The 20,832-nt window shown below is 42.0% G+C and overlaps 1 protein-coding gene across 2 annotated transcripts in view; it reads right to left on the reverse strand.

The window, feature by feature from the left end:
- The window catches only part of LOC132099090 (chemokine-like protein TAFA-5), a 400,739-nt gene that overhangs the window by 50,591 nt on the left and 329,316 nt on the right, over nt 1–20,832 (reverse strand). For both annotated transcript variants that reach the window (XM_059505533.1, XM_059505534.1), the window contains exon 3: nt 4,166–4,293. In XM_059505533.1, coding sequence (XP_059361516.1) covers nt 4,166–4,293 — 128 coding nt within the window. The remainder of the gene's footprint in view (nt 1–4,165; nt 4,294–20,832) is intronic.

Consider the following 20,832-nt stretch of genomic DNA (forward strand, 5'->3'; position numbering starts at 1 on the left):
TAACAGGACTGGGATCTCAGATGAACTCGATGGGCTTGTTGCATGAATTTTTCTAACCCCAGATTATCGTCATAGATGGCGAGCTGTAGTCGAAGTGCGGGATTTAAACCTTCCCGGTAAACCGTCAGTAGTGCCTTCTTGTTCCATCCACTCGCTTCGGCCAGAGTACGGAATTCTAGAGAATATTCTGAAACAGATTTCTTCCCTTGACGTAGATGCAATAACTGATCGCTGACCGAAGAGTCTCCCACCGGGCGCCAAAACACCTCTTTAAAGTGACTGATGAAATCCTGTAAAGATGAGGTGACCGCTGTCTTCTGAAACCACAGTGCTTCGGGCCATCTCAACGCAGCCCCGGATAACTGCTGGATAATGAATGAGATTTTTAATCTTTCGGTGGGGTACTGATGTGCGTGTTGCTCCAGTGCGAGAGAACATTGTAACAGAAATCCATTGCAGTCCTCCTCCTGGCCGGAGAAAGGCGCTGGTCGAGAGACTGTGTTTGCAATGTACACCAGTGTTGGAGCGGTGTTTGCAGGAGCGCCGTCCTCGGGCTGTGCTAAATTCATGTCGGTGTTGGTCAAGCCTTCTGTCAGGATACACACTGGAGACAGAGGTAGTTGAATTTATTATTTCAAGAGTCGCGAAAAGGTGAGTAGAAAATGATTTCAGGTGCGGATTCTGTGCAGATCACATAGTGAGCGGCGGAATGCAGGTGAGTTCGTCAATAGACAAAGGTTAAGTATATGTTACTTCAGGAGGACTTCGGAAAGCAAGGTGAGCTGGGGACGAGAACGTGAGGTCGATTACTGTTGGAGGCTTGACGGTGAACTGGTGCTGAGGTGAGTGCTTTATAGTGCCTTGCTGATGGTGATCAGGTGCGGGTGATTAATACTCAGGGGAGCGTGAGCTTTGTGGATTGGTTGAGACCGGGCTTGCCTGGTCCCTGACATCAGCATTAACAAACCACTGTCCACTGTGATTTTTAACAGAAAAGAATGTAACAAGCTCTTAATCACGACTACATATATGGGAAATAGGACGTTTCCTACAGCACGTGAAGACTGCAGAGAAGTGCTTGCTCAACACAGTGGAGTGGAGTGCATTGTTTTGTTAACTTTGTGGTTTATTATTTTGAGTCATATGGGATGCGGTAACACATGGCCCTCTCACAATATATTGCTTTACACATCAATTGCTTTTGTCGCTAAGAAATATTCACAATATCATGTACCAAGTATCAGAAGATCTGTGCTCCGGCACAGTTAGCACTCACAATCACTGACAGTGTTGGGGGTAACGCATTACAAGTAACGCGGGTTACGTAATCAGATAACTTTTTTCAGCTAGTAAAGTAATACATTACTTTTTAATTTACAAGAAAATATCTGAGTTACTTTTTAAAAAAAGTAGTGCCAGTTACTTTGTTTTCCTATTTATAGGAAAGACTTTACAAGTCTTCTGTCCCCATATTGGGAGAAATCATAAGGAGAGAGGCATTGTGTTTACTGTGTGAACATGATGTATTTGTAGACTAAATGTGAATGTGCATTAATTCATCCCACTCACAAAAAGTAATTTTATTAACAAGTGTCTTTGTTGCTGACCTTTGATGATCCTATTAAACCATACTAATAAGCAAACATGACTTTAGATAAACTAACTACTGTTCCATAGGTTTTTTTGTATTATTATTATTATTCTTTTTTTTTTTTTAATTGTTATTTAACTTTCTTCTCCTGTGTTCTACTGTACAGACATGAATTTATTTTTCCTTCAGCCTGAGGTTAATTCATTACACTTTTGGTGTGAAAGGGCTTTTACATTTGCTATTAATAGAACTTCTTATATTAAAATCAATCAAACCCTGCTCATATTTTAAAAGTAACACTGTGATGGGTCCCGTGATCATGCAGATCATGCATCATGCATTTTCTAAAAAAATGTTAATGTCCTGGAAGTGACAAATAGCTTGTTTTATATTTAATTTAATTACATTAATGTTATAAGTTAAGATTTACAAAGAATATTTTAACTGCCACTGTGTAAAAGGAATACTGCTGTTAAAAACACCTTATTTGATTAAAGTGTTTTCCATCCAAATGTTATTGCACTTTTGTTCATATAGCAGTACTTTTAAATGAAAAAAGTGCACAATACACTACTTTTGAATGCATTGTTAGTTTTGTGCATAACATAATTAATGCATAATTAATCACACAAAAAAAAAAAAAATAATAATAATAATAATAAAAAATCGTAGCCCAGCACTAATATATACACTCACCTAAAGGATTATTAGGAACACCTGTTCAATTTCTCATTAATGCTATTATCTAATCAACCAATCACATGGCAGTTGCTTCAATGCATTTAGGGATGTGGTCCAGGTAAAGACAATCACCTGAACTCCAAACTGAATGTCAGAATGGGAAAGAAAGGTGATTTAAGCAATTTTCAGCGTGACGTGGTTGTTTGTCCCAGACGGGCTGATCTGAGTATTTCACAATCTGCTCTGTTACTGGGATTTTCAAGCAAAACCATTTCTAGGGTTTACAAAGAATGGTGTGAAAAGGGAAAAACATCCAGTATGTGGCAGTCCTGTGGGCGAAAATGCCTTGTTGATGCTAGAGGTCAGAGGAGAATGGGCCGACTGATTCAAGCTGATAGAAGAGCAACTTTGACTGAAATATCCACTTGTTACAACTGAGGTAGGCAGCAAAGCATTTGTGAAGCCACAACACGCACAACCTAGAGGCGGATGGGCTACAACAGCAGAAGACCCCACCGGGTACCACTCATCTCCACTACAAATAGGAAAAAGAGGCTACAATTTGCACGAACTCACAAAAATTGGACAGTTGAAAACTGGAAAAATGTTGAATTTGGCGTAAACAGAATGAGAACATGGATCCATCATGCCTTGTTACCACTGTGGAGGCTGGTGGTGGTGGTGTAATGGTGTGGGGGATGTTTTCTTGGCACACTTTAGGCCCCTTAGTGCCAATTGATCATCGTTTAAATGCCACGACCTACCTGAGCATTGTTTCTGACCATGTCCATCCCTTTATGACCACCATGTACCCATCCTCTGATGGCTACTTCCAGCAGGATAATGCACCATGTCACAAAGCTCGAATCATTTCAAAATGGTTTCTTGAACATGAAAATGAGTTCACTGTACTAAAATGGCCCCCACAGTCACCAGATATCAACCCAATTGAGCATCTTTGGGATGTGCTGGAACGGGAGCTTCGTGCCCAGTCCATCAACTGCAAGATGCTATCCTAACAATATGGGCCAACATTTCTAAAGAATACTTTCAGCACTTTGTTGAATCAATGCCACGTAGAATTAAGGCAGTTATGAAGGCAAAAGTGCGTCAAACACAGTATTAGTATGGTGTTCCTAATAATCCTTTAGGTGAGAGTATATATACAGTACAGACCAAAAGTTTGGACACACCTTCTCATTCAAAGAGTTTTCTTTATTTTCAGGACTATGAAAATTGTAGATTCACACTGAAGGCATCAACACTATGAATTAACACATGTGAAATTATATATGGAATTATATACATAACAAAAAAGTATGAAACAACTGAAAATATGTCATATTCTAGGTTCTTCAAAGTAGCCACCTTTTGCTTTGATTACTGCTTTGCACACTCTTGGCATTCTCTTGATGAGCTTCAAGAGGTAGTCACCTGAAATGGTCTTCCAACAGTCTTGAAGGAGTTCCCCGAGAGCTGCTTAGCACTTGTTGGATCTTTTGCCTTCTGTCTGCGAACCAGCTCACCCCTAAACTATCTCGATTGGGTTCAGGTCCGGTGACTGTGGAGGCCAGGCCATCTGGCGCAGCACCCCAGTCATGAAAATAAAGAAAACTCTTTGAATAAGAAGGTGTGTCCAAACTTTTGGTCTGTACTGTATATGTGTGTGTGTGTACATATATATAGTTTATAACATTTCATCAAAATATAATATACACCACTTCTTAAGAAACTTCTACTTTGTAATGAAGAGCTCATTTTTCACAATCTAATCAGTTTCCAATTAATAATATCCAGTCCTACATTTTTTTTTTTTTATGAATGTACCGTTTCACTCTAAAATACTAAATAGAGTGACGTTTGACAGTGATTATAAGAATAAGTAAGTCTCACCGTTGTAGTTTTCACTCTGCCGCTGGGCTGTGTACAAGTCCAGCCTGATTTATTAACTAACAGGTCACAACCTTCATCCTCTAGACAGGGCACCATTTCACACCACTGCTTGGTCTTCATGATACGAGCTATGGATCAAGAACAGAGAAACGTTTAAGATGATATGATCAGGAAGGCAAGCAGAAACACACACACAGGTAATAAGCACCCCCAAAAAACTTTGTATAATGCATTTGCATAAGATGACAAAACGCCAAACCAAGTGGAATTTATTTTAATTAACAGAGAGCACAAAATAAAGTTTGTTAGGTTGGAAATGATAATCAACAATATTTACTGTTCAAATTTAAGACAACAAATGTAGTGACAGTTTTTGCTTGCTAAAAAAAAATAAAACATTTATGTGATTTAAATAGTCAAGTCAAATCAAGCGCTAACTGACATCATACATCCACTAAACATCTCCTGCTGGTAATACACTAAATATTATGGCACTATAGCTGAACCTTTTTAGACTAAATGGTATCGATAGAAAGTAGTGCCTTCACAGAGAGCTAGTAACAAGCATGTGCCATAAGATTTCACTTTTCACCCCATCAGAGTGGTCTCCACCTGTTAAGTATAAAAGAGGTTATTGTAACACACTAAAATAGTGAGGATATACCCTGAAGTCTTCTCTACTCTTTGGAAAAAGACCACCCTATGGAAGCATTTTATATGAACACAAGAGATTTGAAAAATAGTTTAATTCAAAAATTCATCGGAGGTGGTGTTGGCGCGGTGGATAAGACAAATGCCTTTGGTGTGAGAGACCCGTGTTCGAATCCAGTGTGAGACACCAATGTGTCCCTGAGCAAGACACTTAACCCCTAGTTGCTCCAGAGGCATGCAACCTCTGACATATGTAGCAATTGTAGGTTGTTTTGGATAAAAGAGTCAGCTAAATGTAAATGTCAAAAGGAATCTAATTAAATAGATTAAAGAAAGAAATGTACTGTTATATATCAATGCATGCTGAGTAATTTTCTTACAAATTACTCTGAACAGCAGAATGATGCCAACATCTTAGTAATTGTCTGCTCTTATTTTACTGTGAATTCACATTAAGTCAAGTCACCTTTATTTATCCCCTTTGACTCTGCGGACCCGGTACCGGGTCCAAAAATAGCCTCCAAAATGTTTGTGTTTCATTTACAAAGCCTTCCTTATATGGTATTCCTTATATGGTATATGAAAGCTTAGAGTGTTTTCTTTACAAAGAATACCATTAATTGGGGTTTTATGATTCGTAAAGTAGTGAAATTAAGCTAAGAAATATATATTTCATATATTGCATATATATTTTTCCCACAAACAAATTTCCGTTTAAAGATTGCAAATAATTTTTCAGAAGAATGAGTATTTAAAATATTTTTCACAAAACAGTCAAGTCATATATCACAAGAAAGCACTCATTCTCAGGAATTTGACAATGTATATCTTTTTATTGTGTGACAATCACAGATCGAATGATCTTCAATAGAATCGCAATGTAAAATTTCTCACCTCAGTGAAAATTATTATTTATCCTCGTCAGCCGCAAACAGCCACAAATACCTATATACTCGATATAATCTTTTAGATTATAATCTCTTCTTTCAAACATGACTTTTTTTTACATTTCTGCGTGCTTCAATCGATGAGATACAAAGCGTTTTGTCCAAGTGCACGCTTGGAAAGAAAAGCGCTCCTGTCAGACCTTCGATCTCTATATCACTGCAACATCTATTCGACTATTTCGACATTAGAAACATGTTCTATCAATTGGAGCTCCTTTGTGCAGAGCCATTCATCCGTTCAGCTGTCACTCTGAGCCCAACTCTGCGCCAACAGCGGGGGAGGGAGTGGGCAGTCAGCGACCACTTCCTTTTGAGCGGATGTGAGCAAATCTCGAAATGCACGACGGTATTTTGAGTCCACCATTGTTTGTAGCCCAAACAGACACGCTGTTTTGTCTGCGTCTCTGAGTTTATCGATGTATAATAATCATACTGCTTCATCAAAGCGCAGGTGTACGAGTTCCGCTGTGGCCGAGCTCTCACCCAAGCGCGCCGCTGTTTCAGTTCCAGTAATTGTGACTGTCTCAGCGTTTTCTGCAATGCGCAAGCCTGCACAGTTGCCCGCTTGCCTGCACACAAAAGCCGTTATCACAACAGCTTCAGCAACGCAGCTCGAGACCCCCGTTCTCGCTCTACCGGCCGTCGCCCCGCGCCGCGGGGACCGCGGCAGAGGATTATGGTGAGGCCGGGAGCCCCGAAGCCATCCTAGGAAAGCCATCTACGCATGCTGCATGGCGCTGCGTCGGCACTACACATGATGGCTGCTTCATCGAAGCGCCGGTGTACGAGTTCCGCTGTGGCCAGGCTCTCACCTAAGCGCGCCGCTGTTTCAGTTCCAGAGATTGTGACTGTTTCAGCGTTTTTTGCAATGCGCAAGCCTGTACGGTTGCCCGCTTGCCTGCACATGAAAACTGTTATCACGGCTACCCAGATATTTCCCGAAAAAGGTGTAATTTCTGGTGTCCCGGCCACGGCCGATGGTGCTATAAATGTAGTGACGATGCCCACTGCTCAGTGCCCATCTCCACATATAAGCACAGCCCTTCACACAGGGCTCGCGCCCATAAAAGCGACTCAAGTCGAACACGCGCACTACATAGTAGACGTGCCCACTCCTCAGTGCCCACAATCACTATGTCACACGCGTCATGTAGTTTCTGTAAAAACGAAACCCGTGCACGTTCGTCCGGCCACGGCCGATGGTGCTATAAATGTAGTGACGATGCCCACTCCTCAGTGCCCATCTCCACATGTAAGCACAGCCCTGCACACAGGGCCTGCGCCCATAAAAGCGACTCAAGTCGATCGCGCACACTGGATATTAAGCGTGCCCACCCCTCAGTGCCCACAATTACTATGTCACACGCGTCATGTGGTTTCTGTAAAAAACAAAACCCGTGCACGCTCGTCCGGCCACGGCCGATGGTGCTATAAATGCAGTGACGATGCACACTCCTCAGTGCCCATCTCCACATGTAAGCACAGCCCTGCACACAGGGCTCGCGCACATAAGATCGACACAGATCGGTCGAGCGCGCCGCATAGTAAACGTGCCCACTCCCCAGTGCCCACATACACTGTCAAATACGGTGCGTGGCTTCTGTAAAAACGAGGCCCGTGCACGTACGCTCTGCACAGGCAGACAGCGAGTTGAAAGTGGTAAATGTGCACATATGCAGCCCACAGTTACTCGCAGACATAGCGAGTCCCACGGGACCTGCTCAGCCTTCCCCCAGTCGATTAAGCGCCGGGACGGGGTCGAGGAGGAGCGATCTGCCCGCTGTGATCAGCGTGCTCCCCGCCTCAAATGCGCAGCACACCCGAGCGCCGCCGTTGCCCGGTCAACAGAGCGCGCTTCGCATCCAGCCCTTAGCCATTCATGCAGATGCATGGTCAGCGCTTCCAGGGGTTTCGGATTGGGTGCTAGGCATTATAAAGAGAGGCTACTCACTACAGTTTTTTCGACGCCCTCCGCGCTTTTCAGCGCGCGTCGAAACTACGGTCAAAACAGAAGTAGCACACATACTTCGGGCCGAAATATCAAAACTGTTGAGCAAAGGGGCTGTAGAGCCTGTGTCTCAAGCTCAAAGCGAGGGGGGGGGGCTGTACAGCAGATACTTTCTGGTGCCCAAGAGAGACGGGGGTCTCAGGCCCATACTGGATCTAAGACAGCTGAACAAGGCATTGATGAAACGCAGTTTCAAAATGCTTACGACCAGGAAACTCCTCACGCAGATTCGCAGAGGGGACTGGTTCATGTCAATAGATCTGAGGGACGCGTATTTTCAAATACAGATAGCGTCAAACCACAGGCGATATTTGAGATTCGCCTTCGAGGGCCAGGCATACCAGTTTACAGTCCTCCGTGGCTCCTCGTACATTTACGAGGTGCATGGATGCAGCGCTCGCTCCTCTCAGACTCAGAGGCATACGAGTGCTGAATTATTTGGACGACTGGCTGGTTCTGGCCCGATCACGAGCGGAGCCAATTGCCTCAGTGTCAATTGGGCGAAGAGTTCGCTGAACCCCAGTCAGACGATCCTGTTTCTGGGTATAGTTCTGAACTCGTGTTCCATGACGGCGCGGCTGTCACCACAGTGCACGATGGGCATTCAGCGCGCAGCTGAATTCTTTCCGCTGCGGCGCAACCATGTCACTCAAACACTGTCAAAAGATGCTGGGTCTCATGGCCTCAGCATCTCCGGTTCTGCGGCTGGGCCTGCTCCGCATGCGCCCCCTGCAGTTCTGGCTGAAGGCTCGGGTGCCGCGCAGAGCGTGGGTGTCTGGCCGGCTGCATTTCAAGGTCGATCAGAGCTGTGTTGCGGCTCTAGCACCTTGGACAGCGAACGGCTGGTACCGATCAGGTGTAAGCCTGGGGACTTCCCCGAGTGTGAAAATGGTGTCGACAGACGCCTCCACTTCGGGATGGGGAGCGCTGCTCAAAGGCAGACCGTCCTTTGGCCTATGGTCAGAATGGGAAAAGCTCCATCATATCAACTGCCTGGAAATGCTGGCAGTGGAGAACGCGCTGACGCGCTTTTGTCCCCATATCAAGGATCACCACGTCGTAGTCCATGCGGACAACATGTCTGTGGTGTCCTACATAAATCGCCAGGGCGGTCTCGGGTCCCGAAACCTGTGCAGGCTGACGGAACGCCTCCTGGTTTGGGCTCAGCGCAACGTGCGCTCGCTGAGAGCAGTGCATGTGCCTGGACTGCAGAATCTGGGTCCAGACAGGCTGTCCAGAGGCAATGTTCCTTCGGGCGAATGGTCTCTACACCCGCAAACAGTCCTGCTGCTGTGGGAGAGATTTGGCATGGTGGATGGTCTCTACACCCGCAAACAGTCCGGCTGTTGTGGGAGAGATTTGGCATGGCGGAGGTGGACCTCTTTGCGTCCCACGAAAATGCTCACTGCCCCGCGTTCTTTTCCAAGAACGAAAGCGCGCTGTCACGGAGATGGCCGTGCTGCCCGCTTTATGCGTTCCCTCCCGTCTCCCTCCTTCCGCAGGTGATAGAACGGGTGAGAGAAACGAGATGTTCAATACTGCTTGTAGCACCTCTTTGGAAGAACCAACCATGGTTCCCAGATTTGATGCAGTTAGCAGATGTCGCCCCGTGGCCGGTACCGTTGAGGAGGGACCTCCTCTCGCAGGCCAGGGGGCTCGATTTGGCACCCTCAACCGGAGTTGTGGTCCCTCCATGTGTGGGCGCTCAACGGTTACCCGCTGATCTCGCAGTGGGAGTGCTAAATACCATCACTCAGGCTAGAGTTCGGTCGACACGACGTCTGTATGCCTCGAAGTGGTCGGTGTTCTCCAGCTGGTGCACAGCTCGGGGTTATTCACCCCTTAGTTGTGAGGTGACGGAGGTCCTCTCCTTCCTACAGGAGCTGTTGGATAAGGGCAGAGCCCCATCCACGCTCAAAGTTTATGTGTCGGCCATCGCGGCGTTTTCTGAAACGGCGTCCGGTCAGTCAATAGGAAGGAACGATTTAGTCATCCGGTTCCTCAGAGGAGCTAGGAGACTGAATCCTCCCAGACCTCGGTCAGTCCCTATGTGGGACCTCGCGGCGGTTTTGGAGGCCTTGAAGGGTCCCCCTTTTGAGCCTATTCAATCGGTTAGCCTTCAGCATCTGTCGTTCAAGACAGTATTCTTGTTGGCTCTCGCTTCTGTGAAGCATGTGGGGGATTTGCACGCACTCTCGGTGAGCCAGTTTGGGCCCAATGACTCAAGGGTCATACTCAAACCTAGGCACGGTTATGTGCCGAAATCCCTCAACACACCGTTTCGGGCTCAGGTTATTGCCCTGTCTGCCCTGCCGGTGTCAGGGGAGGATGGAGACTCGAGTCTTCTTTGCCCTGTCAGGGTTTTAAGAGCTTATGTGTCTCGCTCTGCTGCCTTTCGGCAGACGGAGCAGCTGTTTGTCTCGTTCGGTGGACGTTCCAAGGGAATGGCTGTTTCGAGACAGACTATATCCAGATGGATAGTTGACGCCATAGCGTTAGCTTACGCTTCCAGGGGCCTTCAGTGCCCGTTGGGCGTCAGAGCACACTCCACAAGAGGCGTCGCCTCGTCGTGGGCGTGGTCTACTGGGATCTCCTTGCAGGATATATGTATGGCGGCAGGTTGGGCCTCGCCGTCTACATTTATCAGGTTCTATAATCTGGAGGTCCCCGCCTTGCAAGCGAGGCTGTTGTCGGTATAGTCGAATCAGGGCCCTGAGGGGAATTCTGAGTTCACAAGCGCTATGCGCTGCCGACTGTTATATGGGCAGTATTGCGTAAGACCCGCATTGCCACATTGGTCAGGCCTTGCCTCGGCTGTGTGATGTCATATTGCCGCATCTACGGATGCTGCTAGATATAGGACGGAGGGATTTTTCCCTTTTCTGTCCTGGACTCTCTGTGAGTCCCTCAGGTGACTGTGCACTGTAAATCCTGGGCGTTGCTTCAGGTTTATTGGTGTGTGATCCCTGCGCGCACGGCGTTTTACATTGGGTTCCTGTAGCGTCTTAGCTAAGACGCAGTACAAGAGAGCTCTCGTAAGAGAACGTACTCGGTTACTAAACGTAACCTCGGTTCTCTCTAGAAGAGCGAACGAGTACTGCGTTCTCTGCCGTGCGCACGATTCACTCTGGTTCGCTTCGGCGATGAAATAAATCAGGTGAGTCACGTCTTTTCGAGCTCCTTTTATAGGTTGGGCCACACCCGTTTCGGCTGTTGCATCAGCCCGCGCTCGATAGGCTGTGCAGTTGCAGCAGAACAAGCCAATGAGCGAACGAGCCGCCTCGCCTATGGATGTGTACTGCTGCAAATGCGCTTTACAAAAATACAAAATTAAGGATAATTTTTTGCTTCAGTATTTCGTGAAAAGAGACTTTTCCCGTAGCGTCTTAGCTAAGACGCAGTACTCGTTCGCTCTTCTAGAGAGAACCGAGGTTACGTTTAGTAACCGAGTACGTTTTCTAGTTTATTCAAGAGAATGTCGTGGTCAATAGTGTTGAACGCAGCATTAAGATCCAATTGCACTAAAAGAGAGATACAACCATGATCAGATGATAAGAGCAGGTCATTTGTAACTCTAAGGAGAGAAGTCTCCATACTATGATACAGTCTAAACCCTGACTGGAAATCTTCACATATACTATTTTTCTAGGGAATATAATTGTGAGGATACCACCTTTTCTAGTATCTTAGACAGAAAAGGGAGATTCGAGATTGGTCTATAATTAACTAGTTCTTTGGGGTCAAGTTGTGGTTTTTTGATGAGAGGCTTAATAACAGCCAGTTTGAAGGTTTTGGGGACATATCCTAATGACAATGAGGAATATATAATAGTCAGAAGAGGATCTATGACTTCTGGAAGCACCTCTTTTAGGAGCTTAGATGGTATAGGGTCTAACATACATGTTGTTGGTTTAGATGATTTAACAAGTTTATACAATTCTTCCTCTCCTATAGTAGAGAATGAGTGGAACTGTTCCTCAGGGGGTCTATAGTGCACTGTCTGATGCGATACTGTAGCTGACGGCTGAATGGTTGCAATTTTATCTCTAATAGTATCGATTTTAGAAGTAAAGTAGTTCATAAAGTCATTACTGCTGTGGTGTTGGGAAATGTCAACACTTGTTGAGGCTTTATTTTTCGTTAATTTAGCCACTGTATTGAATAAATACCTGGGGTTATGTTTGTTTTCTTCTAAAAGAGAAGAAAAGTAATCGGATCTAACAGTTTTTAATGCTTTTCTGGAGGATAGGTTACTTTCCCGCCAAGCAATAGGAAATACCTCTAGTTTTGTTTTCCTCCAGCTGCCCTCCATTTTTCGGGCTGCTCTCTTTAGGGTGTGAGTATGCTCATTATACCATGGTGTCAAACTGTTTTCCTTAACCTTCCTTAAGCGTAAAGGAGCAACTGTATTTAAAGTGCTAGAAAAGAGAGAGTCCATTGTTTTTGTAACATAAACAAGTTTTTCTGAGGTTTTGGATATGCTAAGGAATTGGGTGCTGGAGAATAACAGATCACCATTCACCATCTGCCCCGCTGAGGAGAATATATCCAGCCATATATGTTATGTTATATGAAGCACCATTACTTCAACTGAGCAATACTTGAAGCCCGCCCTCTGAGAAATACTGTAATAAATTGTAGCAACACCTCCCCCTTTACCTTTTGGATGAGGCTTTATAAAAATAGTATCTGGGGGATAGAATCATTTAAAATAATGTAATCATCATGTTTTATCCAGGTTTCTGTCAAACAGAGCATATCTAGGATATCAGTGATCATATCATTTACAAAAAGTGCTTTCATAGAAAGGGACCTGATATTCAATAAGCCAAGCTTTATCATTTGTTTATCAGTATTACATCTGTTTTTTCTTTTAGTTTTTTTACATCAATTAAATTGCTACTCTTAAATTGGTTTGGACATTTTTTCTATTTTCTAGTTCGGGGAACAGACACAGTCTCTATAGTGTAATATCTAGGTGAAAGAGTCTCTATGTGCTGAGAATTAACTGATTTCTGTGCCGTGAGGTGGCTAGCAGAGGGTCAGTTTAGCCAGTTTTTCTGCTTCCTGACCTGGGTCCCAGTTAGTCAATTGCAAACTCTAAGACTATGTGTGATATTTCTAGAGAGAACAGTAGCACCACCCCATGAGGGATGAAGACCATCTCTTTTCTACAGGTCAGGTCTGCCCCAAAAACTCATACAATTGTCTAAAAAACCTATGTTATTCTGTGGGCACCACTTAGATATCCAGAGTGAAGACAGTCTGCTATGTATCTCACCGCCACGGTAAGCAGGGAGGGGACCAGAACACATTACCATGTCTGACATCGTACTTGCAAGTTCACACACTTCTTTAATCTTATTTTTAGTGATCTGTTGGGCAAAATCGAACATCATTAGCGCCGGTGTGAATAAGAATCTTACTAAATATAAATTTAACATTAGCCAGCACATTTAAATTTGCTAAGATGTCAGGCGCTCTGGCTCCCGGTAAACATTGCACTATGGTGGCTGGTGTCTCTATTTTTACGTTCTATACAATAGACTTGCCAATAACTACAGCACTTTGATCAGGTTTTTCAGTGGGTGCGTCACTGAGTGGGGAGAACCTGTTAAATGTTTTGATAGGAATGAAAGAGCTGTTTTTTGACCCACAAATATGCCACCTCACAGACACCTTATTGCTCCAGAGGCTCTGTAACCAGAACCAAACAATGTACAGGACTCTTTGAGCTAGTTGCATCCAAAGCCATGTCTATAGCCTTTAACATTCTTACTGGTCTCCATTAAAGTTTGGATGCATGTCTCTAATTCTTAAACCTTCTCTGTCAGCCTATTTCCCTGCATTTATCACATGTGAATCCCTCGTCGCCGAAAGAGAAAGCTAAACTACACGTGGCAAGCAGTACAAAAAACAATAGCAGGAGAAAAAGCCATTACTCACCGTGACTGAAGAATGATTCTGACTTACCACTGTTGTTTTAATGAGCTTGTGAAAAAAGGCACGAGAGTCATTTCAAGTAAATGAAATACAAACATTTTTAAGAAATAAATAATTTGAACATTTACATTATCGGTAATGAATGTATGTCGGTAAACAAATGTATCCGTCTGGAGACCGTCTAAAAAGGCCGGAGGCCAAATGAGAGGAAAGACGCTTTTCCAACAGGAACATAATAATGTGGAAAAGGCTTGAGGAATTGTCAAATCAGGCAACCAATTGCTAAGCTGGCAACACAGTAGGCTACCCATTCATTTTTTAGCTTGCCCCATCAAATGTTACTAACCCTTTAACTCTTCCCGCAGCCAACATCTATAGCAGCCGAAGCAAGCTCCGCAGGTGGCCCAAGCAGCTATCTCTCCTCCGCTCCGCTTCTCATGCTCCCCTTTACTTCTCTGTTCTCCGCATCTCCCCACTGCTGCTGCAGTGTCTGCTCCCGCAGGAGACTTTTCCGTATCTCCTCACTGTCGCAGCAGTTTCTGCTCCCGCAGGAGCCTTTTCCATATCTCCTCACTGCCGCAGCAGTGTCTGCTCCCGCAGGAGCCTTTTTCGTATCTCCTCACTGCCGCAGTCTGCTCCCGCAGGAGCCTTTTCCGTATCTCCTCACTGCCGCAGCAGTGTCTGCTACCGCAGGAGACTTTTCTGTATCTCCTCACTGCCTCACCTCACCTCCGCTTGAAAGGTATGCCATGCATCCTAGGTTGCGGTGATAGTATCATGTATTGACGATAGCCAAGACGATATTTGGCTCATTCTCCAATCAACGCTTTTTATTATCATTGTTAGGCGGCCTACCATAAATCAGCTATCAAACTGCTCCGTTATCCCATCTCAGCACTGCATTTCACGCTGTCCCTTGCTCTCAAAGGATGATTCGAGCCCATAGGCGGCGAAGAAGTCTCCATCCACAAATAGACATACATTGTTGCAGATATAAGTTTTTCCATCGTACTGTAACAGGTAATCCGATACCTGTCATATTTTAAACGAGCTCTCACTAACGGAGTTTAATGCCACAGTTACGTTAAAATGCATCTCATTCTTGTTTCCGGGGCGGCACGTCGGTCCCATCATGGGGCACGTGGTCCGGAGCGCGCATGACCAAGGCATCAGTTCAACCGAACTCACTCCAAATATATGAACTTACCTGTTTTTGAATACCTTATACCTTCGTTTACGTCCATATTAGTGTTAAATCGTTGGACTTTAAATAAAATCTACAATTGTTTTTGCACCGTTGACTGATTTTGCAGAACATTTAGACTGATAACTTCTGTGTGCAGATGCGGAAAATTTGTCACAGGACAAGTGAGATGACAGTAGTGCCAACTACATGAACTAGCTGTCCTAAATATAGTATTTTATATTTAATGCCATTTTATCAGTACGTCTGAAAGTATATTTTTCGATTATTGGTGATTCCATAGGCTCTTTTTCGTGCACCTGCATGGTTAAAATGGCAAATAGTAAGCTCTGACAAGAATAAAGAATCTTTCTCTTACTCCACCCATGCACGATTACATCGTCGATATGTACCATCGATCTCACATGCCGACAATATGACGATTTGACAATGACCACATCGCTGATTCATGGCACCTATTCGGGGTACACTGGTTCAGGAAATTCAATTTATATTTTGCACGCTTAATTTCGAATACAATGACTGCACCTTTTTTTTTTTTGACTCGTTATCGGAAGCAGCTCATCGTATTTGCTAAACAATTATTCAAGTAAGCCTCACAGCGTCTACCCTCGTAGACAACCAAATCGTCCTTAGTATTGAACTCCCTGTCAGGCGGTGCAAGAGTGCTCCCGGTTGAGCCAACCTTTGCCTTCTCCGTTCAACTATCAGCAAAGCTTACTCGTATGACATTGCGAGTATTAAACTCCTGTCAGATGCTGCAAGAGCTTTCCCGCTTAAGCAATATTGGACTTTCCATCCGACCACCAGCAAAGCTTACCCGATTAAAAAAAATATATATATATATATAGCTGCAAGCAGCGATGGCGGCTCAAGCCATCAGTGCAAATGCCACCCCGGTGGCGTCTGGAAAACTGTGCCCAGCGGGCATAAGCATTTACAGTAACCCTCTGGCAATCAAGTTTTAAGGGATATGGCAGTTAAAGGGTTAATACGACCAATCTAGCCTTTGAAATCACATACACAGAAAAATATATATAACTTTAGTAACACTTTATTTTAATATATATAAAAAATGTATAAGGTGTACAATGTTGCTGACACCTAAATGAACCCATTACAATTGTTTTATGTCTGCAAGTCTTTCTCCTCTAAAGCTATTGAGCTTCAAATTTGCGTTTGAGCCCATGTGAAAAAGTAACATAATTTACATATGACTTACAGTTTGTTTTAATAAATATCAAACATTCAATTTAATTGTGCATTATAGCTGTCACCTAGATGAACAATTACAGTTGTTTTTATGACTGTAAGTCATTTTCTTCAAATGCTACTGACGTTAGAAAAGCATATAACAATATCACATGTAACTTTAGAGACGGTCCCTAAATTTGAGACTCTCGAATGTCCAATGTCAAGCCAACTTTATGCCTGTTTTTTTTTTTTTTACTTTCTTTAGTTTTCTTTTCTCTGTGCCTGATTGTTGATGTTCTTTACCTGGGCATAGATGTCCATCCATCAATTACAAACATTGAGCCACAAACATGAGGTGCGAGCGGTCGCGAGCGCAGATGGGAGAATGGAGCATGTTTTTTTTTTTTGCTTTTTTGAGCAACTGGGATGGTGCCCTACGTAGACTGCGTACTCTGCATATAGGGAGTGGCGGTACTATCTGGAAGATATATTCCTCAAACCATCGTACAAGAGGAGGTGATGCTAGTCCTTCAAGAATCACTCAAAACCTATCTGTTCATAAAGCCTATACATCATAAAGGTCATAATAAATAATATTCCACAATACGTCATTCTATTCTAATTAAGTCATTTTTTGGGATCTTTTACGTCTCTCAGAACCTGAGACATTGTAATTCTGAGACTCCAGGAAAGTTGCAGTTCTGGAAAATGGTGGCACTGTAGACTAAATGCTCCCTGATAGTGTCACACCTAATTCTTCACTTTAATTCTTAATTCTTTTTCAGTTTACGTGTTTCTGTTCTTCTCCACCTGTTTTTTTTTCTGACCCTTCTGACCCAGTAAGCATTTTGCTGTCCAGTGGTCATGTCTTTACTTTGCAATTACTGTAGTGATTTAATTTTGAATATTTATCATGAGGATCTAATAATTTTGGCTTTTTCAGTCTGAGTGAAATGTCTTTTTTTGGCTCATTTTATCAGTAAAGGAAAAAGTACCTAATAATTCTGCACACCTGAATCTAAGCAGTTATTTTTTTTCTCTTCCAGTCTTCATGGTCAACTACGTATATATCACACTTGTTGCCTTCTCTAGTGCAGCTCAACCAATTCACATCCCATTCGTCAATATTTGTGATATCACAAATTCCGGAAAATGCTTGTTGTAGTCCAAACAATTAGTTTGTTGTAGTTTTTAAAAAGTGATTTTTGTATAATTGCGCATGTTTATATTTCATATATATATATATATATATATATATATATATATATATATATATATATATATATATATATATATATATATATTTATATATATTTATATATATATATATATCTTTCCAATGCCATTGCTGTTGATACTAGGATTAAGCAAGTGTAGAACACGTACAAACAGAGTCCATGTAGACCGATGTAGATGCATAACAAATGTCTTTCTTTATTACTTGAGCTCCATTAAACATGATCTCAAACTTCTTGTGGCCTCTCCTTATTCACATGTACACACAAAGCCATACCTTATGGACTGCATACAACTACAATCCACTTTACGGGCTAATCTGCCATGCGCTCAAAAACTGTGCTTCCCAGTTACCAACACTGCAACACACACAGTTCTTGCTTAGGTGCTCTAATTAAACATAACCACAGCACCACCCAGTGGACAAAACCTTTACCATCCCCAAAATGTATCCTACTATATATATATATATATATATATATATATATATATATATATATATATATATATATATATATACATATATACATATATAAAATTGCATACGTTTTATTTAATTTTTTTATCAAGTGTATATATATATATATATATATATATAATTCAAGTGTACATTTTACTTTTATTGAATATTGAAATAAATATTTCTGAGTTCTGTATCAATCTGTGTTGTTGTTTGTTTATTTTAATTTTTCTTAGGAAGATAACTGACCCTTCATTTTCCTTTGTAATAAATGTGCTTATAAACCAAGATATATATTTATAAACTGCTTAGTATTGACTATTAATGTTAAGACAAGGCTTTGTAAAGCATAAACTGACTATTTACTAATGAGTGCAGTTATTATAAAGTGTTACCAATGCATTTACTAATGTCAACAAATTAGACATTATTTTACAGTGTTATCAAATCCTTAAATGATTTATAAGTGTTTTGTAATTATTTTATTGACCTATAAGCATTTGTGTAAGTTCTGCTTGCATTACAGCTTAGTCTTCATCTGTTAGCTGAACAGATTTACTGTTACATCCATGAGATTATGTAAATTCAAATAAATATGTCACAGGATGTCATAGGTCAGTATCAAATTAGTTTGAAATTATTATTTGCAGCACAAATAAGTTTTTTTAGGATTTTTAAAAATCCTTAAAACTGTCAGAAAAGGATAAGGCCTAAGATATTTCTATGTGAGTGGCTAAATTTATTTTTGTTTTTATAATTATAATACATAAACTATGAAATTATACAAAATGTATAAAAGAGTAAATAAATTAATACTTACACACATAAAAAAAGCAGCCAAGACGAATGAGTTTCCTTTTTTTATATATAGATTAAAATTGAAGACAGAAGCAGCTGGTAAATGCGATCACTTAATATTCAAATCCAGTAGATCCACTTCAGATTTATTTCTCAACAGTTTATGTTCACTTGGCTGTTTTCGTTTATATTCGCCAAGCTATTATGTATTTTGAAATAATCTTGTCCGTGATGTGTTCTTTCGTACGACGAAAGGCAGAATCCTGCAGCTCAAGAGATATATGTTATTCTGCCAGTCGCGCTTTCAAATAGTCTTTCACACTTAAACGGGTCACAAACACCTGCATTTAGCTTTTGTTGTGTTATAATGGGTGTATTGTGTGCATTTGTGGTAATATTTTATTTTAAAAAGCTCTTAAACAAGAATAAATTCGTTTGTTTTGACATTGTGACACTGTACGCGCTGATCGGAGCGGTGATTTCAGATAAGAATATTTCATTTTCACACAAACAGTTCAAAAACATATGAATTTAGCTCTTGATGTGTTCTAATTGGTGAATTGTGTGATATCGCTTTAATATCTTATTTTTAAAAGCTATAAAAGAAGAATAAACTAGTTTTTTCTGAGCTCGTCATTCCACACGCTCCTGATTCATCTCTCGTATTTCTCACGTATCACTGACTATGTGGATGCTATTAGACACGTCCTGTTTCTCATTTCTCGCCATAATTTCAACACCTCGCCACGAGCAAACCGTTCGAGATATCAAAAATCCCCTGGCAATTTTTCATCCCCAATGTCTTGAGATCATGTTGACCGAGTTTGGTAGCAATCGGCAAAAAAACCTATGACAAGTATTTCAAATTCCAGAGCATGCGCTTTTTACATAACTCTAAATAGCTGACTTCCTGTTGGGTGGAGCCTATGACATGCAATACGAAAGTTGTTCGGCACGATGAGATCTATATGTGTACTGAGTTTCATATGAATATGTGCAAGTGTGAGCTATACATCAACATTTCCGACTGAGATCCAGGGGGCGCCGTAGAGCCCCTGTGCCACGCCTGGGTCCCAGCCTCTGCGGGCTCCTAAAGGCCACATATTCCAAGGTGTGTGCAAATTTTCAAGAGTTTTTGAGTATGTTGAGGGTCCCAAAAGCCCCCACAACTTTGATGAAAAATATTAATACTAAACCCTGAATAGCCAACTTCCTGTTGGGCGGAGCCTATGATATGCAATACGAAAGTTGTTTGGATTGATGAGATTTATATGTGTACTGAGTTTCATACGTCTACGAGCAAGTATGCATGATATATGGCCCTCCATATTCCAGGGGGCGCTGTAGAGCCCCTGTGCCACGCCCGTGTATCAGTCTCTGCCCGGCCCTAATGGCCGCAGGTTCCAATGTGTGTGCCAATTTTCAAGACTTTTTAAGCATGTTAAAGGCCCCAAAAGCCCCCGAGACGTTGGAAAATAATAATAAATATAGCTGCAAGCAGCGATGGCGGGCTCAAGCCATCAGTGCGAACGCCACCCCGGTGGCATCAGGTAAACTGTGCCCAGCGGGCACATGCATTAACAACATTTCCATCTGGCAGTGAGGTTTTAAAGTATACGGCAGTTAAAGGGTTAATCCGAATCATCTAGACTTTAAAATCACAGAACAATATATATAACTTTAGTAAAACTTTACAATAAGATTTCATTTATAAACATTAACTATGTTAACATGAACAATATTTATATAGCATTCATTCATGTCAGTTAATATTCCAAACTTAAACATTAAAACATTGTTTTATTATGATTTTTTTTCCAAGCACATTTTACCAATTCCAAACCATATCAATCTTAAGAACTACCATTATTTTTAATTTAATCATTTATGAGTGATATACAATAGTCCAGGAAAGCTGGAAGAGAAAAACTCCTTATATTCATGTGTGCAGAATTTTAGGCATATTTTCTTTTACAGATGGAATGCGCTAAAAAAGAGTTTTAACTCAAACTGTAAAGTCGAAAATTATGAAATCCCCATGAGAAATATCAAACACAAATGCAATACAGAAATGGATAAGTTAAGACTTGACCATTGTACAAAAAATGCTGACTGGGTCATGAGGTCAGAAAAGAAAAAGAAAAAAAAAACAGGTCGAGAAGAACTGAAAAAAAGAATTGCAAAAGAATTAGGAATTAATGTGAAGATTAATTTTTAGTCAATTCT

Source organism: Carassius carassius, chromosome 22 (genome assembly GCF_963082965.1).
Source record: "Carassius carassius chromosome 22, fCarCar2.1, whole genome shotgun sequence".
NCBI classification, from domain to species: domain Eukaryota; kingdom Metazoa; phylum Chordata; class Actinopteri; order Cypriniformes; family Cyprinidae; genus Carassius; species Carassius carassius.